Raw genomic sequence first — 26,487 nt, forward strand, 5'->3', positions numbered from 1 at the left:
TACGATGTGATACCCACAAATGAGCCTTCTCTGGAGTAGCCCCCACACACTGGAATGCACTGCCTGAAAGGCTGCGCTTAACACAAGACTATCTCTACTTCAGAAAGCAGGTGAAAGCTTGGCTCTTCAACCAGGCCTTTAATGGAAGAACTAACTAACTTGTTAGTCTCACTCATACACCCATGGAGTGACATGGGCTGCACATACTGCAGCAGGACATGTTTATCCACGCCTCCCTATTTAACCATCTCTCTGACCTCATGTGCAACCAGTGTGTTTTTTCTAACGTAAAAGGTGCCGGTACTCAAATGCCAGGCCACCCTTCAGGGTTGAGGTGATCACTGAGGGACCCACCCCACAATGGTCAGGCCCCCTGCAACCAGTCACAGAATCTATGACAAAGCAGGATTGATGTGTAGGGCCTGAGCTCTTTCACGTAAACTTGGGGACCATGGGTCAATTTTAGTAGACAATGAAAAAGGTGCCGGTACTCAGTACCCCCTAGTACCCCCACAAAAAGCCCTGTGTGCAACTTTCTTTAAATCAATCACCTTACTTTCTAACTCTTCCTACTTTCTTACCTATCTATATGTTAAATCTTTGCTTATACCCTATGCTGTCTATTAAAATGTTCTATTACATATTGTGTTGACATTGTAAGTAGTATACCATGCCATACTTTGTATTGTTATTTGAATATTTTTACTGCTGTAATTGTCTATTGCTCATGTTTGATTTATTCTTATTGTACACTGCCTTGAATGAATTCTTTCAAAAAGGCAGTAAATAAATCCTAATAAATAAAATTAAAAAACAATGTCCTCAATGCAATCTTGAATGGATCTATTCAATCTGCACATTCATTGCCACGGTGAAATAAATCCCAGTATAGTTGAATAACTAAGATTTTCACCATTTGAAACATTTTATGGTAATAAATATGTCGAACGAACAGGAGGAAATATTTTTTTCACTCAACAAATAGTTAAGCTCTGGAACAACTTCCTGGAGGAAAAGTCCATAGTCTGCTATGGGTTTCTGCCAGGTACTTGTGACCTGGATTGACAACTGTTGGAAACAGGATACTGGGCTAGATGGACCATTGGTCTGACCCAGTATGGCTACTCTTATGTTCTTATGATTGAGTAGATACATTCAAGATCACACTGAGATTACATACATGTGGCATGAAGGCACTGATAATTCATGCTAGTCACAAGAATGTGCCCTGACTGGTAACAGATGTCCTTGTGGAGGCAAGGGAAGGATTTGTGGGAGACTGTGAGATAAGACCACAGTTGGAAAGTTAGAGAATCACTAGATGAAAACATGAATGACTTGTGACATGAGATGTTGCCACTGCTTTGATTGTATGACATCAAAGTTGCGATTTGAGCACATGACATCAAAGCCACACAGTGACCACGTGACACCAAAGGCCACTACAGTGATTGTGTGACATCAAAGCCACGCTGTGACCACGTGACACCAAAGGCCACACTGTGACCATGTGACACCAAAGGCCACTGCTGTGACTGTGTGACATCAAAGCCACACAGTGACCACGTGACACCAAAGGCCACTACAGTGATTTGTGACATCAAAGCCACGCTGTGACCACGTGACACCAAAGGCCACACTGTGACCATGTGACACCAAAGGCCACTGCTGTGACTGTGTGACAAAGCCACACAGTGATCACATGACACCAAAAGCCACTACAGTGATTGTGTGACATCAAAGCCATACTGTGACCATGTGACACCAAAGGCCACTACTGTGACTGTGTAACACCATGAGCCTAGATTCTGCTTACCTGAGACTGCTGTGGGATGTTTAAAAAGTTGCTGTCCCGGGGTCCGATGCCGACAAACCGGTTGGCAGGGGAGGAGGCTGCCGCTGAGAAAGCTGAATATAGAGAGACACGGAATGGAAGGGAGGGGGGGAGTCACAAACAGTGAGGAGAGAGAGAGAGAGAGAGAGAGAGGTTTTACTGTCAAACACTCACCTCCTTAGGACTGACTTCCATGCCTGCATGCACTTATCACAGAATCACACACCTGTAACACACAGACATTCACCTATCACACATACACACTGCCACTTTACACAATTACAGACAAAACACACACCTCTATCACAAATACATCAATCCCTAACAGACACAAAGGCTGTCTTTTCTGCGTCAAACAGTCACACAGTCCTTTACGTACGCTCACACAGGCTCTGCCCATCTGTCTATCCCCAGTGCTGGAAAAGAAATGCATAAAGAGCAATGAAAGATGAAGAAATGTTGAAAGAGGATGGAGAAACTGAATTTTGGAAGGCATTGATGGAGAAGTGCAAAGCCGCCTGCTCAGGAAAGGGCACAAGAGCCCCCCACCCCACCCTGTTTCCTGCTGAAGCACCTTTCTCAAAATGTACCAGCCTTATGGCTCTGAGTTCTAATTCAGGCTTTTACAGCTTCCCCAGAACATTCCCTGGCTACCTCTAGATTCAGGAGCTGCGTGAAACAAACTTTTAGTGGGAACACAGAGCTGGAGGGGTGACGGGAGAGAGTCTGGCTGACTTTAGGAGGAAAGAAGTCACCCCACAGACCACAGGGAATTCCTGGTAACAAAGACATCGTAAAAAGATTCCAGAAGACAAAGAGTGGGAGTGGGTTTCTTCCCAATAAAACCTGGTCCTATCTAGTTTAGACCTCCTGAGGTGGGCAACAGAAACTTCTGGTCTCTTCCTGCACTATAGGTGGTGACATTGGTACTCTCAAGCTTAAGGCAGCAGCTCTGTGCCCACTGATTCAGAGGGTGGCCTTCATGTGATGTGAGGGAAAGCTGAAAGTGTTTTGCAGACCCAAACCAAGCAGCAGACCTCTCATATCCATTGAGAGACTGTCATCTTATTAAGAGACCCAGCGTGACCCTACAGAACGTGCAAGGGAGACTGATAGACTCCCAATTCCCTTTACAAGCACACACATGCAAACACACACACTCACATGAAGGACCCCCGCCATGCCGTACGGAGAGCTTTCCAGAAGAAGCTGCCGTCCTGAGGAGATAGGGGATGAAAGGAGGGAGAGGTGAGGGGTTGGGGCACCGAGGGCTTGATGAAGGACCCCTTGCCTTCCAGAGCCCAATTGAGGTATCCTAGGAGCCCTGGTCTGTGCGTTAACGTCTCATAATCAGCAAACTCCCTAGAGGGGCCTCATCATCAAACCGGTCCCCTACTCCAAATTCCCAAGTACAATCACAACAATTTCCTGTCCCAGGCTTTGATGCCAATGAACCGTTTTGTAGGGGAAGAGGCCAGACACAAGAGAAACGGAGGGGGGAGGGAGAGGGTCTGTATTCCAGGGGTTCAGCGGGTTGGGGTGGAGAAGTGATGGACTGACAGTGATGGTGCTCCATATATCCTGGATAACTGTGGAGACTGACTCTGTCTGTCCAATGTACCCCTAAAAAATGTGTCCTTGGACCTCCCAGGCAAGGGTCTCTGTGCTTAGCATCACCATTCCAGCTGTGTTTCTATCTAACCTCTGTCTTCCAGTATTTCTGTCCTGCTTGTAATTATTAAATCACCTGCTCCCGGCGGCAAGATTTAAAATGAAAAATAGTCCCTGTAACCTTGCAGAGATGACACACAAAAATGAAAAAAGCAATCCTCCCCCCCCCCCCCCCCCAATTTCCCCAGGTAAGGTGGCCTCTCAGGCCCGAGTCATGGAATGCAGACGGTTGACGTTTGCTTGTGATAAATGGTCCCAAATTAAAAGTCTGAATGTGAAAAAAAAAACCAGCATGAGTCCATGTGGCCCCCTAAACCTTTCACTCCACAACACCCCCTCAACCCCACCCCATGCCCAGGGTCACCAGCTGATGTCACACCATTTAGAATAAGTCGATCCAGCCCAGGTTTCACCTGCACTCTTTCAACCCCCACACAGACACAGGTATACACGCACTGCATGCTGGGACTTGTACTTCACCCCTCTGTTGGAGTTTGGGGGGGGAGGGAACAACTGGTAAAACCAGAGCTGGACCGGCCCATCCTTGAGAAAAATGGAGCCAGCTGAGAGCCTCCCCTTGCCCACACCCTGATTGCTGCCTCACCCGGGTCAACCTGGAACAGCCAATCCAGACCTATGTTGCACACTTTGCATGGTGGGAAGTGTAGTCCCTGCTTTTCTTTGGGGCAGTACTAATTAGAAGCCCATCCATGCAATGGGGTCAAACATGAACCTCTCTAGGGTGGGAGGGAGGAGGATGGGTGGGGATTGACCCAGGTGAAGTGGCAACCCTCCCAACCCTCTCCTCCCCCTGGATGACTTTGCCTCCCTCCCTCCCCTCCCCCACTTCAGGGTGGAGGAAGTTGGGGGTGAGGGGTCGTGAGAGCCACTTACATAGTGCTTGAGCTGCTGAGCCTCCGCCCTCTGGGGTACTGCTGGTGGATTTTGGGTCAGACATAGGAAGGGGCACAGGTCTGGCCACAGGCGGTGGGGGTGGCAGCAAAAATGACCCCGTGACTTTGCCCTGACCACTGCTGTTGGGCTGTGAAGAAGAGAAATAGAGCTAGGCATGAAGATGTTTCAAACAGAAAAGGCAACTTTACAGATGCAGCATCTCTGACGTTTTTTGTATTTTCGGAAGGATTTGGGGGGGGGGGGTGATGGGAAGGTATGTTTTGACTTTTTCCAAGATGTTTGCTGGTATTGGTGGGTTTTGTGGGTTTTTGTGGGGGGGGGGGGGTTGTTAATAATTTTTTTAAAAACTTTTTGGTGAAATTATTGATTTTTGGGTTTTTTTAAATAAAAATCTTACTGTGATCTAAATTGCTTCAGCAGCTGAATACTTTACATTTAAAAATAGAAATAAAATGTAAAAACAAAACTCGAGTGCTTGCCCAATAAGAAAGCATTTCTGTTTTTTTTTAATTTTCCTCTGGTCATTTCCACCCCATCTCCTGCCCTGATTGGTTGGTATTTCCTGATCACTAAGAAAATGGGGAAAAAATTCCTTGCATTTCTTATTTCATTAAATAAAGAATTGAATATAAATCCATACATATCTATTCCAGAAAACACAGAGATATTCAGTAAAATCCAATTTTGCAGGTTGACGGATCGTTTAAATCATCTGTCAGGGTCTTTAAGAGCTATTCCATGAGATTTGGTAGATGTTTAATATCTGGAGCTGATTAACCCCTTACTCTGCGCTTACTTCTATGCAATCTGCATGTTGACATTGAGCAGCGTCAAGACATGCGTGTAAAAGGCGCAGATACACACGGAAAGTCCATGAATCTGTGCCCAGGGGGTCCGATCATTGAAAGGAGATTTTAAACCATGCCCAAAGCTCTGCTCCACTGACCAGCCACATCCCAGATCCACTTCCTGGCTCCACTCTCAGCCGCAAGGAGCCACCTCCCCGCCTTAATAAAATGCAATCTCCTGCTGCCCCAGGACCAGTCTTGTGATAACAGCTGTGAAATGTTGCAGTTCTTATCGCAGTTCACATCTGGTGTCAAATGCACCTGTAAGGCTGACCAGCTTGAGGGAACTCTCTCCAAGGCAAAAACTAGCATCTGCCTCTGTCATTTTGGGTTGGTTTGCCAGATTCGGGTGGAGAATTTTCACGGCATGTCAAATCATGTTCTTTGTTTTCTTACGTTTCAAGGCGCAGTGGGGGGCACGTCGCTATATTTAAAGGTGCAAAGTTCTCATTCTCTGGAAACTAAAATGAGCAGTGAAAAAAAGACAGAAAAAGGTCTGAAAGAAAAATGGAAGACTTTGAAGAAAGATAAATGGAACTGGGCTGGGTGAGACGGGTCCAAGCCCCTCTGCCTCACCTCCACCCTCGAGGGCAAATGGTTGCTGGAGAGGCGGCAGAGAGCAGTCCAGTGATGCTGGCAGGAACCAAATACCTCAGTCACAGTGATCTCAGTTTTAAGAGGTCACGTCTGTGGGGTTTGGACATTGTCCACCCTAATCTTTCCTCAGCCTGGACCCCGAAAGAACCTCTAGATGGGATTCACTGAGATAGGAGAAGTGATTCCTGCCCCCTTCCCTCCTCCACCATGATTTTGCTAATGAATAGAGACCAAGGACAGGCAAAATGAGGAGGGGAACTGGACAAGGTGGTGGTGGGGAGGGGAGTATGGTGCTTTTTCCCTCCCTCCCTCCCACCCTCCCTGGCTCTCCACGTACCCCACATGTCCTGTTCATGCATTGGTGGGGATGGATGGAGAAAGGGATGGTAGCAAAGTCCTGTACAGGATCTGGGAGGGGAGGGGAAGGGTCCCCATCACCCCCCTCTCCACACACACACGCTCGCGCACACACACACACACATAATCCCTCGGTCCCCTTTAACACCTATTGATATCAGAAGCCCCAGGGACATTCCCCACCCCTTAGATGGAATATATGAAGTGGTCCTCAGGAGTTCCCAATGAACGCTACACGCAGGGGAAGATGTTCTTACAGCAGGAAATCGACGAGAGTTGTAATATTAGTTCACCTGGGGGGACACAGCAGAGAATCTCCACCAACCACAGACTGGCCAAGGCTGAGGGCACTTCTTCTGTGAATAAAATAAAATCCCCTCTCTTCTTCTAACCAGAAGTCCTGCCTCACAGGAGGCCAAGGGAACAGTGGAGGGGCAGAGTGCTAAGCAGGAGACTGCAGGCACTCATCTGAGTATAACAGACACTAAGACTTGTCTGAGGTTTGCTCTGTGACACTCCCACACTCTCCTGGCCTTCCAAGGGCTCAAGGCTGATGAATGAAAATGCTTTTAGTACCTACAAGTCTACTGAATAGAGAAAATAGCTGATGAAGCACAGACTGTGTTTTCACCTTTTCCAATATCGTGAAGCGAGAGCAGGAGAACAAGGAGCACTCAGGCTGTCCCCCCCCCCCCCCCTCCCCAATACATTTGCTCTCTGCAGCTACAAGGAGCAGGGCAGCCTCTCACACACACCTGGTGGTGTTTGGATGGGGGATAAAACCTCACCTGCCCCGTGGCCTGGCCAGAGCCATCTGAGCACACGAACTGCACAAACTCCTTCAGTGAGTCCTGGCTGTGATGGTGGTGGTAGCGGATGGTGGGGTGCGTGAAGTAGGGAGTGGATTGCTGAATGATGGAGCTGGAAGGGAAATGCAAGGCTGAGGCTGTGGCCCGAGGGCTCCCTGCAAAGAGAAAAATCACAAAGATAAAGAGGCAGGATTGCCTCTGCCCAAGAAGCAGAAATGGAGCCCTCCCCCCGCCCCACCGGGGGTCTTCCTCCTGAAATCCAGTGCAGCCAAATTGTGCCTTGGTGAGACCCTGACCTGGCACTTGATTTCCTAAACCCAACAGCTCTCCCCAGTCCATTGGAACCAGAAGCCCCCTGCCCCTCTAGACCATGAGCAACTCCACCCAGCTTTATGGGCAGAGGGAGCAGAAGAGTATTCAGATAAGTGGTGGTAGAAGAGATTCCCATTGTAAGAAATTATTTTTAAATATTTAGAATGTCATTTGGAAACACAAGACTACAACCCCCAGAATGCTTTGTAGTGATGGAAACACAGGTACAAGCCCCGGTGTAGAGGCCGCAAGGGTAAAACAAGTCCCGGGGCGGGGGACGGGGGGGACGGATGAGCTTACCTGGTCGGACTCCTGCCAGGACGGGCAGCGGGTGGTGGGTGAAAGCCATGCGAGAGGAGCTTGTCTGGGAGGGCAGGGCAGTGCAGAACTCCAACTTTCCTGGCTTCTTCAAAGAGCCCGGTCCTGCCAAGTAAAGAGCAGAGAAGATTAAAGACCCATCCGTGTCCCGAAATGCCAGCCTGTGACAACGCAGAGAGCAACTTAATCCCGCATGGATCTGACTTCAAGTTCTCCCTGTCCATGCAGTGATGCACAAGGCAAGTTACCCAATAAATGCCCCTGAGGCTGGCAGGGATGTCAGAGGGATAAAGCTGTGCCAGTCCTGGTTTCACCCTCAACATGGAATCCCCAGGACTCGGAGCGGCAGGAAACTCCCAGTGCCCCGCATGCTGTGTTTATTTCATTTGGTTTAACTGTCTTTATGAAGAGGTGGTGTTTGTGTCTATGAGTGGTTCAGTCTGCCGTTGCCGACCCCAGAGCTGACAAGTTCAGTGGTGTAGGAAGGGGGGGGGGGGGGCGGGAGGGGCGGTCCGCCCCGGGTGCACGTGCTGGGGGGTGTCGGCCCCGCTGGTTCCCTGCTCCCTCTGCCCCGGATCAGGTTACTTCCTGTTCTGGGGCAGAGAGAGCAGTGAACCAGCGGAGCCGACGCAGCTCCGAGCGACGTGCACTCAGGGCGGATCGGCCCTCCCACCCGTCCCCCGCAAGTAAGAATTCACTTCGGAGGGGGGGGGTGCACCGCGGAGGGGGGGTGCGCGCCATGCTGCACCCTGGGGGCGTGCGCAGCGGCGACCCGCCCCGGGTGTCAGCCACCCTCACTACGGCCCTGGACAAGTTACCCAGTTTTTGGCCAGTCCTGGTTGCTGAACACTGTGGGAGTTTTAGTTCCTGATCCTGTCCACTAAAATCAGCACTGCAGGTCCCATAATTCACCATGATGAGGTTTTATCAGAATCCTGAACGGGTCTAAAATCTCCAGCCTGGAACTGGGTAACTTGGCAGCTGAGACCCACACGCTGAGACATAGGGAAGACAGTAAGGCAATGGGTTCCTAAGCCTGTCCTGGGGGAACTTCAGTCAGTCAAGTTTTCAGGATATCCACAATGAATATTCATGAGATCATTTGCATTCACTGCCTCCTATGCAGCTTTCTCATATACATATTCATTGTGGATATCGAAAACCTAACTGACGGGTTCCTGCAGGACAGATTCGGAAATCACTGGAGTAAGGAGTGGACAGCCAGCAATTGGTCTGCTTAACCTCTTCCCAAATCTAAAAAGATTGTCCCTACTAAAAGAAGAAACTCCTAACCTGCATCGCTCACATGTTAAAACATCAGCTATGTTGTCGTGCACTTTCCATGCACAGAGCTCCCCTGTTTCAGAAAGGAGACTGAAGTCCAGTCCTGGATTTCTAACAGTCCTATTCTGTTGCACTATGGGACTTGCAGTAAAAGGATTTCAGTGGGTGGAATCCGAGAATATAAATCCCATCGCTGCTTTGTGATATAAGTTCAAAAATCAGGACTGGAAATTCAGTGGCATTATCGATTCGGGATGAAACCAGACTGGACTGGTCTGTTCCTTACGACATGGGGTCAGGGGTCAACCTTATTTTTTATCCCCCACACCACCTAATTTCAGGGTGTAGAAGTTTTTCAGGGGGGAGGGAGGAAGAGTCAGGGACTTTAGGCAGATCTTTCAAAGCTGAAGCAAGTTTCCCTATGACAACTGGAACTGGGTATCTACAGACAAGGGCCGTAGCCAGACAACAGATTTTGGGTGGGCCTAGGCAAGAAGTGGGTGGGCACAAGTCTTCTCCCCCCCCCCCCCCCCCCCAAAAAAAAAAACATCTCAGCTGGTGGGAAAACGCTTCTATCCACCTTGGCAGTCTGCAGCAGGCATGCGCTGAAAACTGAGCATGCGCAGGTGCCGGTATCATGGAGAGTAGCGTTTTCGTTACCATCAGGGGGAAGTCTTCATCTGGTGGAGCTTGGGATCCCCACCAGCTACCATTAAACATGTGCTACTGTTGGGTGGGCCTGAACCCTAAGTGGACGGGCCCTGGCCCACCCAGGCCCACCTGTGGCTACGCCACTGCTACAGACTGAACCACGTGGCTGGGGAGCCTAGAGTTCAGAAAACAAGGACCAGTTCAACATGACCCTGAGGGAAGGAGCTGTCCTACATCCCCACTCCTCTCTCTCTCACCTTCATTTTCATTCCCCCCCTGCATCCCCTCTCCTCCCCTCTTCCACCATGTCCAAGTGGCAGGAATCTCTCCCACATCCCCTCTGCCCTCCCCTCCTTTCTCACCTTCCCTCTCCCACCATCTCCCCATGGCAGAGAGCTCTCCTGCATCCCCTCTCCCCTCCTCTCTCACCTTCCACCATCTCCCCGTGGCAGAGAGCTCTCCTGCATTCCCTCTGCCCTCCCCTCCTCTCTCACCTTCCCTCTCCCACCATCTCCCCGTGGCAGAGAGCTCTCCTGCATTCCCTCTGCCCTCCCCTCCTTTCTCACCTTCCCTCTCCCACCATCTCCCCATGGCAGAGCTCTCCTGCATTCCCTCTGCCCTCCCCTCCTCTCTCACCTTCCCTCTCCCACCATCTCCCCTTGGCAGCTCTCCTGCATCCCCTCTCCCCTCCCATCCTCTCTCACCTTCCCTCTCCCACCATCTCCCCATGGCAGAGAGCTCTCCTGCATCCCCTCTCCCCTCCTCTCTCACCTTCCCTCTCCCACCATCTCCCTGTGGCAGAGAGCTGCATCCCCTCTCCCCTCCTCTCTCACCATCTCCCCATGGCAGAGAGCTCCCCTGCATTTCCTCTGCCCTCTCCTCCTCTCTCACCTTCCCTCTCCCACCATCTCCCCATGGCAGAGAGCTCTCCTGCATTCCCTCTGCCCTCCCCTCCTCTCTCACCTTCCCTCTCCCACCATCTCCCCTTGGCAGCTCTCCTGCATCCCCTCTCCCCTCCTCTCTCACCTTCCCTCTCCCACCATCTCCCTGTGGCAGAGAGCTCTCCTGCATCCCCTCTCCCTTCCTCTCACCTTCCCTCTCCCACCATCTCCCTGTGGCAGAGAGCTCTCCTGCATCCCCTCTCCCCTCCTCTCTCACCTTCCCTCTCCCACCATCTCCCCATGGCAGAGAGCTCTCCTGCATCCCCTCTCCCCTCCTCTCTCACCTTCCCTCTCCCACCATCTCCCCGTGGCAGAGAGCTCTCCTGCATTCCCTCTGCCCTCCCCTCCTCTCTCACCTTCCCTCTCCCACCATCTCCCCATGGCAGAGAGCTCTCCTGCATCCCCTCTCCCCTCCTCTCTCACCTTCCACCATCTCCCCGTGGCAGAGAGCTCTCCTGCATTCCCTCTGCCCTCCCCTCCTCTCTCACCTTCCCTCTCCCACCATCTCCCCGTGGCAGAGAGCTCTCCTGCATTCCCTCTGCCCTCCCCTCCTTTCTCACCTTCCCTCTCCCACCATCTCCCCATGCTAGAGAGCTCTCCTGCATCCCCTCTCCCCTCCTCTCTCACCTTCCCTCTCCCACCATCTCCCCATGGCAGAGAGCTCTCCTGCATTCCCTCTGCCCTCCCCTCCTCTCTCACCTTCCCTCTCCCACCATCTCCCCTTGGCAGCTCTCCTGCATCCCCTCTCCCCTCCCATCCTCTCTCACCTTCCCTCTCCCACCATCTCCCCATGGCAGAGAGCTCTCCTGCATCCCCTCTCCCCTCCTCTCTCACCTTCCCTCTCCCACCATCTCCCTGTGGCAGAGAGCTGCATCCCCTCTCCCCTCCTCTCTCACCATCTCCCCATGGCAGAGAGCTCCCCAGCATTTCCTCTGCCCTCTCCTCCTCTATCACCTTCCCTCTCCCACCATCTCCCCATGGCAGAGAGCTCTCCTGCATTCCCTCTGCCCTCCCATCCTCTCTCACCATCTCCCCGTGGCAGAGAGCTCTCCTGCATCCCCTCTCCCCTCCTTTCTCACCTTCCCTCTCCCACCATCTCCCCATGGCAGAGAGCTCTCCTGCATCCCCTCTCCCCTCCTCTCTCACCTTCCCTCTCCCACCATCTCCCCATGGCAGAGAGCTCTCCTGCATTCCCTCTGCCCTCCCCTCCTCTCTCACCTTCCCTCTCCCACCATCTCCCCTTGGCAGCTCTCCTGCATCCCCTCTCCCCTCCTCTCTCACCTTCCCTCTCCCACCATCTCCCCTTGGCAGCTCTCCTGCATCCCCTCTCCCCTCCTCTCTCACCTTCCCTCTCCCACCATCTCCCTGTGGCAGAGAGCTCTCCTGCATCCCCTCTCCCTTCCTCTCTCACCTTCCCTCTCCCACCATCTCCCTGTGGCAGAGAGCTCTCCTGCATCCCCTCTCCCCTCCTCTCTCACCTTCCCTCTCCCACCATCTCCCCATGGCAGAGAGCTCTCCTGCATCCCCTCTCCCCTCCTCTCTCACCTTCCCTCTCCCACCATCTCCCCGTGGCAGAGAGCTCTCCTGCATTCCCTCTGCCCTCCCCTCCTCTCTCACCTTCCCTCTCCCACCATCTCCCCTTGGCAGCTCTCCTGCATCCCCTCTCCCCTCCTCTCTCACCTTCCCTCTCCCACCATCTCCCCATGGCAGAGAGCTCTCCTGCATCCCCTCTCCCCTCCTCTCTCACCTTCCCTCTCCCACCATCTCCCCGTGGCAGAGAGCTCTCCTGCATTCCCTTTGCCCTCCCCTCCTCTCTCACCTTCCCTCTCCCACCATCTCACCGTGGCAGAGAGCTCTCCTGCATTCCCTTTGCCCTCCCCTCCTCTCTCACCTTCCCTCTCCCACCATCTCCCCTTGGCAGCTCTCCTGCATCCCCTCTCCTCTCCTCTCTCACCTTCCCTCTCCCACCATCTCCCCTTGGCAGCTCTCCTGCATCCCCTCTCCTCTCCTCTCCTCTCTCACCTTCCCTCTCCCACCATCTCCCCTTGGCAGCTCTCCTGCATCCCCTCTCCCCTCCTCTCTCACCTTCCCTCTCCCACCATCTCCCCGTGGCAGAGAGCTCTCCTGCATCCCCTCTCCCCTCCTCTCTCACCTTCCCTCTCCCACCATCTCCCCGTGGCAGAGAGCTCTCCTGCATTCCCTTTGCCCTCCCCTCCTCTCTCACCTTCCCTCTCCCACCATCTCCCCGTGGCAGAGAGCTCTCCTGCATTCCCTCTGCCCTCCCCTCCTCTCTCACCTTCCCTCTCCCACCATCTCCCCTTGGCAGCTCTCCTGCATCCCCTCTCCCCTTCCATCCTCTCTCACCTTCCCTCTCCCACCATCTCCCAGCAGCAGGGAGCTCTCCTGCATTCCCCCTGCCCTCCCCTTCTCTCTCACCTTCCCTCTCCCACCATCTCCCCTTGGCAGCTCTCCTGCATCCCCTCTCCCCTCCTCTCTCACCTTCCCTCTCCCACCATCTCCCTGTGGCAGAGAGCTCTCCTGCATCCCCTCTCCCCTCCTCTCTCACCTTCCCTCTCCCACCATCTCCCCTTGGCAGCTCTCCTGCATCCCCTCTCCCCTTCCATCCTCTCTCACCTTCCCTCTCCCACCATCTCCCAGCAGCAGGGAGCTCTCCTGCATTCCCTCTGCCCTCCCATCCTCTCTCACCATCTCCCCGTGGCAGAGAGCTCTCCTGCATCCCCTCTCCCTTCCTCTCTCACCTTCCCTCTCCCACCATCTCCCCATGGCAGAGCTCTCCTGCATCCCCTCTCCCCTCCTCTCTCACCTTCCCTCTCCCACCATCTCCCTGTGGCAGAGAGCTCTCCTGCATCCCCTCTCCCCTCCTCTCTCACCATCTCCCCATGGCAGAGAGCTCTCCTGCATTCCCTCTGCCCTCCCCTCCTCTCTCACCTTCCCTCTCCCACCATCTCCCCGTGGCAGAGAGCTCTCCTGCATTCCCTCTGCCCTCCCCTCCTCTCTCACCTTCCCTCTCCCACCATCTCCCCGTGGCAGAGAGCTCTCCTGCATTCCCTCTGCCCTCCCATCCTCTCTCACCATCTCCCCGTGGCAGAGAGCTCTCCTGCATCCCCTCTCCCCTCCTCTCTCACCTTCCCTCTCCCACCATCTCCCCGTGGCAGAGAGCTCTCCTGCATTCCCTCTGCCCTCCCATCCTCTCTCACCTTCCCTCTCCCACCAACTCCCCGCGGCAGAGAGCTCTCCTGCATCCCCTCTCCCCTCCTCTCTCACCTTCCCTCTCCCACCTTCTCCCCGTGGCAGAGAGCTCTCCTGCATCCCCTCTCCCCTCCTCTCTCACCTTCCCTCTCCCACCATCTCCCCGTGGCAGAGAGCTCTCCTGCATTCCCTCTGCCCTCCCATCCTCTCTCACCTTCCCTCTCCCACCATCTCCCCTTGGCAGCTCTCCTGCATCCCCTCTCCCCTTCCATCCTCTCTCACCTTCCCTCTCCCACCATCTCCCCGTGGCAGAGAGCTCTCCTGCATCCCCTCTCCCCTCCCCTCCTCTCTCACCTTCCCTCTCCCACCATCTCCCAGCAGCAGGGAGCTCTCCTGCATTCCCTCTGCCCTCCCCGCCTCTCTCACTTTCCGCTACCCCCATCCCTCCTTGTCTCTATAGGATTTATTATTTTTTCCTCTAATGCTCTGGTTTCACTTTTAGCAAATGCTTTATTTTTCTAAAACCACCACCAGGACTCCAGAGGTGGTTGCCAAGACATTATATTGATATGACTTTACATTTCCTGCACCCCTGGGAGTAGAGGCAGCCAGGCTCTGAGATATTAAGATCTTTTGCTGATAGCTGGCATTCACTGCTTAGCAAATGCATCCCAGGGCAGGCTGCAGAGTCTGCAGGGGTGGGGGGGGGGGGGCCACTGGAGAAGGGGGCGATGTGGCATATCCAGCAATGAATAGCGTCATTGTTCTGCGTGTCTCCCTCTCCGCCACAGACACTTCATGAACTGGACGAAGCTCATACTGGGGACGGGTGGTGGGGGGAGAGTCAGTTTTAATAAGCTCTGCACTCATGAACTGCCATATAAAGACAGGCCATCCCACAGAGAGTGAAATGGAGCAACACTTAATAAATTTGGGGGGGGGGGGGGGGTGAGAGGTAACTAGGTGAGACTCCATCATGGTGCTTGAGGTCAGGTTTGGCAGAATTAAGGACTGAAACTTCATCATGGCATGTGGTGACAGATGGGATGGGGTGGGAGAGAGCCTCTTTCTTGGTGTGTGATGGACAAATGAGTGAGACTGCAGCAGCAGAGAGGATTAGGCATGTGTGAGAGCATCGCACAGGGAGGGACATGAAAGGAGCGCCACAAGGATTACACTCTTCACTGTTCTCCCTAACCCTTCTCTTACACTCACCCAGATCCAGGGGCAGGGTTTGGAGATGATGGGGCAATGACCCTACCTGTGTCCACATCGTTGGGCCACCCGCCCGATTGGCTGCCAGCTGCGGCCGGGGAGCGGCCTGTCCCCGAATAGAATACGTCATCCACAGGACTTTCCATTTCGCTGTCATCGATGGATTTTGGACGCTTCGTGGAGCTGTTGGGGAGTGGAATGAGGAGAGAAGGGCAGCTGTGATATCTCTGACTCTACCCTCGAGATCGACTTCCCTTCCCCCTACCCCTGCATCGACTGCTGTGCACCCAGTTATGGAGAGGAGCAGGGAAAATGGCATAGAGATCTCACCTGCTGGAAGGAGGGGAGGTCAGCGACCGTCGCCCCAATGTCACTTGGTTTATATTGTAGTAGCCGGGACTCTCCAGGTCTGCGAGAGAGAAATTCGGTCCCGATGCTGTTGCAACCGGCGCTGGAAGGTAATGACACAGGCTTAAGATGCGGGAGCTTTATCTGCTTCCAGAAGGGAGATCTGACTGGCTGCTCTTGAGGTTTTGGCACATCCACCTGTGGTCCCTACTGTACTAATCTCAAGTGCTCTGACTGGGTGGGGGTGGGGAAAACCTCAGGACTCTGTGGCCAGATGCTGGAAGTGGGGTTTCTGTAAATACTCACTTTGGGAGACTCGAACCAGCTCTGTGACATTCCAGACTCCAGATGTGACAAAACAGTCCTGGAAACTCAAATGGCCTGGGAAGACAAAGACAGAGAAGAGAGACAGGTCACAGGCTGGTTTAGCTGCTAGAAGCAGAGAACATGACAGGAGGGAAGTGCAAAAAGTAACACAATCAAATCCACAGTGGTGGAAGGTATTAGCCCTCAGACACCACCCCTCATGGAGACATAGGTATAGTTTGGGGTACACATCACCTTTCCAAGGTGATATTATTATTCATTTTGGGCCTACCCACTGGGAGCCTCATACTATTTTCAAAAATGTCCCTCCATATTTGCATTTTTCAACTCTCTGTGCTGTATTTATGCTTTACATGGATCAGTGTGATACCTGCATGGGATAAATACCTGCAACTGTCGGTGCTGTATTCATGCTTTAGGTGTATCATTGTGACACCTACATGGGGTCCTGATGAAGATCTGCCCTATGATATCAGCTCTTGTTCTAAATTTTCTTTACTTTCTTTATACTGAAGGTCTATTTTGGAACTTAAGGTACAGAACAAAGGGATAGATACCTGAGGTTCCAGGGGAGGGGTAGTCAGGAATACCACCAGGCAACATAGAGAGGGTGGAGGGTGCGGTGCATGGCAAGAATCTGTGCTCTAACTCACCCATTCCTCTCCAACACACCCACAAAGGCGGACCTGCTCCCCCAGCATCTAACTCTCTGTACATTCAGACCCCCTACCCATACACATATAGACCTGCCCCCCTCAACATCTGACTCTCTGTACACAGACCCTCCTTCCCACACACACATGTACACACAATCACAATGGATCCCTGAACATTCACACACAGACCTGCTCCCCAACACATAAATCTCCAAAAACAGAGAAACCACCACCACCACACACACACACAAACGTCACACACATCACTAAACATTCACACACAGAGACATGTGCCCCCAAATAAACCTCCACATACAAATATTTACCCCCCCCCCCCCCACCTCCGTGGCTTGGGGGGAGGTGCTTTTTTCTAAACCAATAACATCTTAAGCTCCATGTTTTATTCCCTTAAACGGAAACGTTTGTACCATGTCATTCCCCGTTCACCCCCAACCCCCACCGCTCGGTGAGTTACGTACTATGACCTAATTAATCCTGGGTACTACCTGTTGCTTGAAGGCCTAATACACCTACGTATGGAGGGTTTTTGCCAATGAGGTTACTAGATAAGTCACGGAATGTGACTGGACATCTGAGGCTTTTTTCTTCCATTCAAAATTTACTGAATATTGTACTAACTAAGACTGATTGTTATTAAAAACATCACCTATATATTAGCAGGGCTTGTTGTTACTGGTGAGACTAACCCAGAAAACTTGACAGCCGTAACCCAGTGGTATAAACATACTCAGAGGAGAAATGTCTCAAATATCTATTCATTCACATCCTTCCAACTCTTAAACTTAAAGCAGATCCTTGCCACACTAACAGCCAGCTGCAAAGAGGTAAGAACAGAGAGCTAGCCTGATGAATCCCTGATGAGAGCTGGGTGGGGTAAGGAGGGAGACGACTGATGAGAGCTGTGTGGGAAAGGGCAAGGAAAGAAAAGACTAGTCTGATGAGAGCTGGGTGGAAAGGAGTAAGGAGAGAGAGGACTGATGAGTCCTTGATGTGAGCTGGGTGGGAAGGGGCAAGAAGAGAAAGGACTAGTCTAATGAGTCCCTGATGACAGCTGGGTGGGAAGGGGTAAGAATAAGCTGTGTATAATGGCTCTCTGGTGTGATTCATGGGAAGGGGGAGGGGGTGCCATTTCCCATCTACACTCTCTTAACCACAGGACTCTCGTGGCCACGTGTCACTTCATGTTGTAAATCCAAGGTCGGCTGCTGGACGGGGAGGGAATCATGTAACCACAGGCCGCCACTGGCATGTCTCCCACATTAATCAAGATGGATCAGGAGCCCACCCATCTCACTCCCCCAGCTTTTCCCTGCCAGGGGTTTGAAGGGGAGGGGGGTCTGCTCCTCTGTGCTGCAGCTGTTAACTGGGATTGCACAGCTGGGAACTCTCATAGGGCTGCAAGCATACACCCATGTGCTGCAACATCTCTCCACTAGAGGGAGCAAGACCCAGATCCCACCTCACAGCTACAGCAGATAGTCATAATAAATAATAATTAAAATATGAATTTCAATATGAACCATTCATAAGAGACCCAAGTAGGTACCGCACTGTTTTTGGGATCTTGCCAGGTATTTGTGACCTGGACTGGCCACTGTTGGAAACAGGATGCTGGGCCTGATGGACCTTCGGTCTGTCCCAGTATGGCAATAGTTATGTACTTATGTACCGCACATACAGAGGAAAAACACATCTTCATCAGATTTCCACACAGGCATCACACTGAATATACATATAGCATGAAAACAGCACGGATAGCTGAAAAATGAAATCACAAAGGGAGATTTTTCAAAACAGGAGGTGCAGCACACACATTTTGCTCCCCCAGAAAATAAAAAAGCTTCCTCTAATAACCTATTGTCATGCCAAATACTCTTTATAAGAAAACCCAAAGGCGGGTCAGGGGGTACTGGCTCAAGGGGCATCACTGTGGCCCATCAGGGGTTGTCATGCCCTCTTTTTCTCCTTTTGTACCCCTCCCACCTCTCCATCCCAGCAGCACAGCAACATCCAGAGACCGGGGGGTGGGTGTCCTTACCATTCAATGGGGGTTTGATATCGACGTCTACCTGTTGGTTAGCGCTTTCTGACTGTCCCGATTCTGTCAGGAAGAAAACAAGAAAGAAAGATTAATAACATTTTTCTTGTTCTATTTTTTCATGCTGTGCCATGGGATGCGTAACAGTATATCAAATGCTTGTAAATTTTTTTAAATCTATTTTTCTGGCAACATGTGCAGAAACCATCAGGCCAGGTATGTTTCCTACATCTGTGAGGCAGACCAGTCCTAACACCTGGGTTCAGGCAAATGAGGAAGAATGATGCTAACAGCAGAGCAGTGGAAAAAGATCAAATGAAGGGTCCCTCCCCCAAGCCAAAAGGGGCTCCAGACGTCAGGGGTCCACTTCAGAAGATACAAGAGCCCCTGTACTGGGTGGAATTTACACCACTGGTTGACGGGTACCCTGTAATCTGTTTCCCGTCTTTGGCACACAGGAACCATTCACACGATGCCCATCTCTACCCCGGCCACTTTTCCAGCTCCTGAAACACACAGAGGGGTGGACAGGGGTGATCCAGTCCTGGGCTTACCCCACTGTATGCAGGGACTCGTCTCAAAGGAGTTCAATTGGGAATCAGAACTACAATTCCCAGCATGCTATGGGATCAGCCCTGTTGGGTGCATCTGAAGTCATTTGGGAACCCTGCGGACACATCACAGCAAAAGCCAGGAACACGGAGCACTCCCTCCCAGAATGAAAACACCAACGTACTTAAGGAATAATATATGCAAATGATCCATTACAGAATTAATTACCAATGTGCAAATTACAGTTTTGTTTAAAAGCTGCTCGTGATAGAAAAAAAAAACCCAAAACAAAACAGACAGAAAAGATGAGATAATTCCTGAGTATTCGGGGTTGGAGGGAAGGGAAATACGAGGTGGTGAGGAGGAGAATACTGCGCACTCACTATATGTGTGCTGCTTCTCAACAAGCATCAACCTCCATTCAATATTCGCTCCAGTAGAACCAAAATGCACACAGTGACTTGGCAAAGGGCTAAAGAGGAGAGATCACTAACCGGTAACATAGTCTGGAGTGCACTGCACTGATAATACACACAGTGCCAAAACAACTGGAGCAGGAACAATTTACCAAAGAAACGCACACAGCACGGATAACACCAGAAGAACAAGCTGCACCAACACCACTGAAAAAGGGGCTGGTATACCAAAAGAGTGCACACTGCACTGATAACACAAGAGGCCGATTTACCAGAGGAGATATACTGCACCTACAACACGCAGTGTGCCAATGCTACCAAAAAAAGGAATGATTTATTAAATGAGTGCGTTATGCGTACTGCACAGATAACATCGAAAAGAGGCAGATTTAACGAAAGCAGCGCACGCTGCACTGATTACACCGAAAGGGGCAGACTTAACCAAGGAGCTCACACTGCATCAATAATAATGAAAAGGATTGTGGGTACGCTAATCTCTCTGTTCCAGTGGGAAGAACGGGAGGTTACCAATCCCAGATCCTTTCCCACAGAGATCAGGCACAGGTCTAGACTGTCCCTCTGTGTAATGAACCTTTGTGCTGTATGCTGCGGTTATGTTCCCGTCCCAGTGGGGTAAGGGTAGGGGTTTTCCCCCTCAGTTCTGTTAAACCAGCAACCTTTATAAACTGAATAACCCATCTTCCTCCCCTCCCCAACCCGGTCTCTCGCTGTTCTGGGTGCTGGAGGATCCTGCTTCCATGTAAATCAAAAATTGAGACCCACAAATACGTTTATTTATTTATGACATTTATATCCCACATTAGCCTGAGTAGAACTCAGGTTGAATGTGCCTTACATAACAATTTGAAAAGCATGAACATGTTCAAAATATATCAACAGAAAGTAAAAATACATCATATAATGTTGCTCCGAAAAGCCAGCACGATATGGTAGAAGATTTCCTTTAACACCCCGGCAGAGGCCAAGTTGTGTTTCTGGTTTTTTTGTTGTTGAAGGGGAGAGGAGGAAGGTTGGAAGCCTCGTGTCTGCACGGTGTATTTGGGGACGGCTGGCCTGGCCTGAACACACACTTCCCTCTGTTTCATTTCTGGCAGCCATCTTAGACCTTGGCAGCCATCTTAGTAGCTGGCGGCCTGCAGGAGGCTCCTGTAGAGAATGCTGCCCGCTGACCGGGCATTTCTTATTCAGCCCCAAGGCCTAGGACAAAAACAGCAGAGGGTGCTGGGTGGTTGGAAATGGGGTGGAATAAGCACCCAGAAATTTCCACAAGGTAAAGAAATCCCTGCTAGTGTCATTTCTAAAACTTTCTTTAATGTGTTTCCTAAAACCTCTGGGTTGTCGGCTAAAATGCAGGTTCAATGACTGGATTTACAGAGCTGCCAAGCCACCCAGTTCCAGGAGGGAGATTTTGGGACATTTCTGGATTTCTGGCAACACCCTCATATGATGCATTATGGGACCAGCAAGGCTAGTTTGAAGAGGTGGCAAAGAAGGACGACATGTACCACAATGCCTTGGGAAATGAATTCAAAACCAGCCTTGGCCTAGAAGTCTCCCTCCAGGAAGTGGGTAACCTTGAAATTCTGGATATAAGCACTAAAAAAAGCCAGTGGAGAGGGGAAAAGACTTTAGTAAGTTAGTATCTAATGGGGAAGCTCTGGGATGATAGGATTTCCAGGTAATTTACAAGATTTTTTAAAAATGTTTTTTATATTCATTATTTTTATTAAATTATATATTATACAACTCATTGAGTAATAATACAAGAAATTGGCAATACTACATAAAGAGATATTCAAAGTTATCCATAACTGAAATCTTTTCACCTCTTTCATCCACTATACATTAAGTAAATTAGAACCGAGAAAGGAAAAACAATATTTAACATTGTATCTAGGAAATAATTAGTAATTAATGCTACCCAGGTAGCGTACTTCAAGCTATCCTACAGTGTACATTTGTGACTAGACAATAACATTAACCTCTTCTTTAGACAGCAAAAAATCTTCTAACTGCTTGGGATCAAAGAATTGAAATTGTTTAGACTGAAATAATATACGACATGTGCAAGGAAATTTAAGTACAAAATTTGCACCTAATGCCAAAGTCCTTAGGCGTAAAACCAAAAAGGCTTTGCGCCTTTTCTGTGTTTCTCTAGACAAATCTGGATAAATTCTTATTTTAGACCCCAAGAATAAAGAATCCAAATGACGAAAGGAGAGTCTCAATACTGTATCTCGATCCATCTCCAGAGCAAAGGAAACCACCAAAGTAGTTCTCTGGGTAATTAATGAGCATTCCAAAAAGGATGTGAGGTTCATAGCATCTCCTACTTGGGTTTGAGAAGTTCCAGGTAAAGATTTTACATTTATTTATTTATTTGTTACATTTGTATCCCACATTATCCCACCTCTTTGCACGCTCAATGTGGCTTACATTATTCCGTGATGGCGATCGCCATTTCTGGAGTGAGAAATACAAAGTAATGTTACAGTAAAGTTCATAAATGTTAGAAGTAAATTACAAAGTAGATTGGATAAGCAATTCATTACAGGCATAAGAGATAAGGGGGTAGTGCGTTAGTGTTCATAGGTGACAAATTGATTGATGCAATCAGGTAAGTACTGTGCCTGAGTTAAAGGAGGCAATGAATCCCCAGACATTCCTAGGATTTCAACCAAATATTTTTTTGACCATTTCTATAGGTGTAATTAAAGGTGATCTAGGAAAATTCGTCCGCCTCAAATTAAGCCTCCTAGATTGATTTTCTAAATATTCCAAATGGCGAAAGGTAAAGTTTCTATCTTTAATTGAGAATTGTCCCACAAATTCCAATTTTTGAATTTTTTCATCTAAAAGTTTCAATTCAGAGGATTGTTGTTACCTGTGCCTGGATAATAGCTGCTTCAGACAATACCTTAATTTCACTAGTATTTTTAGTTGTCAAAACTTGTAAAGAAGACTGAATGTTAAATGTCAGGTCCCAAAGTGACTCCATGGTCAATACAGCTGGTTTAGAGGAGCTTCAATAGACTGTTTCAAAGTACTCACTTCTCTGTGAAGGCAATACTTGTACTGCTTTGTTCTTCCAGCCTGGTGCTCCTAGCCGTTTCTCCCAGCGCGGGCAGGTTCCCTCCCTGCACATTCAGGTCCCACAGAAGCTGAGCCAGGATAAGCCAGGTTGACGACGCAGGGGAAGCGAGAGCGGACTTCCGCTGGTTCACATTTTCAGTGCAACAGGATGAAAAATAAATAGGTGCCGGCAGAACTCCGTTTGGGGGAGCAGCCGCTCCCCTGGCGCCCAACCTGGCTACGCCACTGAGGTCCCCTACGTTCGGAGCCTGAGCTGCAGGACTTGACTCCACGTTGTTCCTTCCTGGCTGGGGGGGGGGGAGCCACACGTTGGACGGGGCTCAGGGAGACCCCGTTGACACTGTTGGCCAGCGCTGATGCCCCGGCTTCGACAGCAGGCGAAGAGGCTTGCCTGGGACCAGGCGCTAACCTGAACTGATCCAAGGTGATCTGGTGGTGAAGTTGAGTCCCGGTGGGGGTTGAGAGATTCTCCCGCACCTTCCCTCTCCTTTTCCCGATTATCTATGGAGATCTGGAGCCTTTCCCAGCAGTTCTTTGATCAGGTATCTGGGCGCGTCTGGTGCGATTAAACGCTACGCCACCATCTTGGATCTCAAGCTCCTTGTCCATGTTAAAATAATGTTTTTAAGGATATCGCTGGACAACAGACAGAAACGCACACATATTCCTGACATTATCTCAGTCACCTCCACTAGAAGAATCCAGTCCTGGTCTTCCCAGGTACCCAACAATTGCAAAATAAAAAATGGAGTCTATTGGTAACTTGCCATTTGGCTCCAGATTCGTCCAATAGGGTTGATCCAGTTCTGGGTTTACCCCCATTGTATGCAGGGACTTGTAGTTCTGGTTTCTTCAGAACTATTTGGGTTCCTTCAGCAAAGCAAGACTACAAGTCCCTGCATGCAATGGGGTAAACCCAGAACTGGATCGACCAGTCTGGTAAATCTGGAGCCAACTGGCAAGCCTAGTGTGTGCACGTGGCGGGGGGGGGGAGGGGATGAATGAAGATAAGACTCCCTCAGCCGAATAAGCTGAAAGGTGCACAGGCCACATCATCTCCTGGACCCAAAGGCAGCGTAAGGAACAGAAGAGCTTCCATGTGAGATGGCTGCGGGGTGGGCTGACCTGCACAGGTAGAGGGAGGGATTCAGACCCCTTCCAGGAGAGGTGTGACAGAGCAGGGCACAGCAAGGATCAGGACTCCTCATGTGTCCCTGGAATAGATTTATTGAGCAAAGGAAAGAAATCCCCCCCCCCCCCCATAGGACATGGTCAGGGCAGCGTAGGAGGGAAAGGAGAGAGATAGATGGGAGAAGGTGCGACACCCACAAAATCTGAGCCCAGTTCAAGTCCCACTGCAGTTCCTTGTGATCCTGGGCAAGTCTCTTAACACCCCCACAATGAGCCCTCCAGGGACAGAGAAATACCTTGGCTATGGCTGCACTGATGGCAAAACAGTTCACTTTCTATTCTGTGTGTTTTCAAAGGGCTTTGATCTTTGTAGTGAGAAACAGTATAGAAAATGTAAACAATAAACTGGAAAAAACCTGAGCTAAATCCAAAATCCCTCAGGTCCTGTTCCCAAGTGGCTTTGCTTGCTAAAGTCTTCATCTCTTGCCCTATCCCCAGGGTTTATTCTGCATATCCCATCCACAAAATATCCTTTCCTTCCATAAACTTCATATCACCCTCACCTGCTCCTTTATTTCCTCCTGTCCCCTTCTTCTTCCTCTCTGCACGTGACCTCTCCCTCCATCTCCCTCTCTTTCCTTCTTTCCACCGCTCCCCTTCTCCCTCTCTTTCCTCCTGTCCCCCCTTCTCTCTCTCTGCATGTGACCTCTCTCTCCATCACCCTATCTTTCCTCCTCTCTCTCCATCTCCCTCCATCACCCTCTCTTTCCTCCTCTTCCACCATCTCCTTTCTGCATGTGACCTCTCCCTCCATCTCCATCTCCCTCTCTCCCCTCCTTCTCCCTCTCCACACGTGACCTTCTACCCTGCTTCTTGCTGGCCTGGTCCCAGCTCTGCTGAATCTTTGGGTTAGCTCCACTCCCTACATATGGAAAGAATTTATATTAAAGACGTGATTAATCTCCGCCAGCCAGGGAATGATTATTGCCGGGATTGTTTTTGCTGTCAGCTCTCCAGTACTGTAAAATAACCCAGAAAGCAGCAGCGGTCTGACTGCGAGGTTCCCCAGGCTGTGCGAAGGGGAACAAGAAACCATTAATTGCACTATGTCCCTGTGAAGTATTAAACCAGATCGGACTACAGGAGTCTCATCGTGACATCACACAGAGCAGGGAAGCTTTTGATGATGTCACAGAGTAGAGATGGTTGGGATGATGTCACACATGGGTGGGCATACAGTGGAGATGTCACACACTGAGCAGAAGTGTGGGGTTGTCGTACCAGTATGAATCTACAATAAATCAGTTTATGTCTGGAGGGGACGGGGTATGAGAGAAGGGAAGTCTGTTGTTCGGTGAATGATATCGAGCTGTACTTTACTGCTCTGGCCACTCAGTACAACAGCAAATTCCCTGCTGTTTCCTGGAAGGTACATCGGGAGTACACTCAGTCTGATGACAAAGTCCTTGCTGTTCTCCTGGGGAAGGGATAGTCTGGGAGCACACTCCATCCAGTGAGAAAGTCCTTGCTGTTTCCTTTGGGGGAATGTTGACTGAACACTCAGTATGCTGACAAAGTCTCTGCTGCATTCTTGGGGGTCAGGAGGGAGAGAAAAATCTTGCTTTGCCCTGGAGCTGACATCACCTTCACACTCTGCCCAGACTGCTCACCAGGATCACTGCAGGGGGTTCACACTGCCCTGTATGGCTTCAAAATTTGCTGCTCTCTCCATCCCTCGAACAGCACTGGTTAAATCTGCTGTGTGTCTTCATTAAATAGGCACCAAAACCAATCCAATAGTGCGCAAATGCCCACACTCATATCTCCACCCACTCTGAGAAAAGTGCACTCTATGTCCACACCTGTGTATTGTATTAAAAACGTGTCCAAATCCCAGCTCTGCCTTTTTTTCTGCCTGAACTGCACCCCTGGAAATGTCTGCATGCAGATGAGGCAAAGGAGGGCGCTCTCTACCCCTGCAAACTAATTTTAGCACGCCTATGTGGATGCAAAATATTTTCTAAAAGCTTTGTTCTCAGTTTACACACAGAAATGGCTTAATGCATTAACCTCCAAGCCCAGCAAATCTTCTGGGACGCTTCTGAGGTGGCTACAGCTAGGAAGCAGAGCAAAGGAGACTGTGGGAGAGAGAATCCCTGTGGTCTGACACCTCCTTCTCCCATGACTGTGGTTGGGAGAGAGAAGAGGAGAGAAATAAGCAGGTATTCCTACCCAGCTGTCCATTTCCAAGGAGAATTTAGCACCTATCCCTAGCAGTTCAAGGCTTCATCAGACGCAAAGTGAGTCAAGCGACTATTAAAAACATTCATAACACCTGAAAGACAAAGATGAAAAGCAGTGATCGGCATGGCTGCATAACTGTGCCCACTCTTTGACTTTCTGGGGCTGTCAGGGCAGCCTGTTTTGCCACCAGCCGATACCACCCTGTGCCAATGCACTATTTGCATACCAGCTACACAGGCCCTGTTGCTCAGTTACTTTCAGACTTCCAGGCGCAGGACTTTCCCTGACAACTCTGTAAGAAAGCGCATTCAAGATTCATTTCTGTGGTTCTGGAAACGGCCTTGCCGAAATCGAATTAAAAGAAAAAGAATACAATGCAAAACAGGCTAGAAAACAAGAGTGGCATTTAAAGTGAAGCCACAGGAGAACATCCTACCATGGCTTCACCTCAGAAGGCCTCGCTGCATTTCATAATCTTCTACCCCGTCTAATGGCTAACCTTGGCACTGAACACCAGGGGAGCACTGAAGTAAACACAAGGTCACACACCAAGAATCAGTGCCAGAGCCGGGGATTAGAACTCAGACACATGAAGATACAGTGACTGACCCTGAGGTCACACACCAAGAATCAGAGCCAGAGCCGAGGATTAGAACTGAGACACATGAAGATACAGTG

The 26,487-nt window shown here is 50.3% G+C and overlaps 1 protein-coding gene across 1 annotated transcript in view; it reads right to left on the bottom strand.

Annotated features, from left to right (window-relative positions):
* Positions 1–26,487, bottom strand: part of NFIX (nuclear factor I X) — a 144,157-nt gene that overhangs the window by 15,421 nt on the left and 102,249 nt on the right. Inside the window, 8 exon segments of the mRNA XM_030196991.1 lie at positions 1,817–1,908; positions 4,400–4,547; positions 7,011–7,186; positions 7,644–7,766; positions 15,009–15,145; positions 15,293–15,413; positions 15,617–15,691; positions 18,353–18,415. Of these exon segments, the coding sequence (XP_030052851.1) occupies positions 1,817–1,908; positions 4,400–4,547; positions 7,011–7,186; positions 7,644–7,766; positions 15,009–15,145; positions 15,293–15,413; positions 15,617–15,691; positions 18,353–18,415 (935 nt within the window).

Source organism: Microcaecilia unicolor, chromosome 3 (genome assembly GCF_901765095.1).
Source record: "Microcaecilia unicolor chromosome 3, aMicUni1.1, whole genome shotgun sequence".
NCBI classification, from domain to species: Eukaryota; Metazoa; Chordata; class Amphibia; order Gymnophiona; family Siphonopidae; genus Microcaecilia; species Microcaecilia unicolor.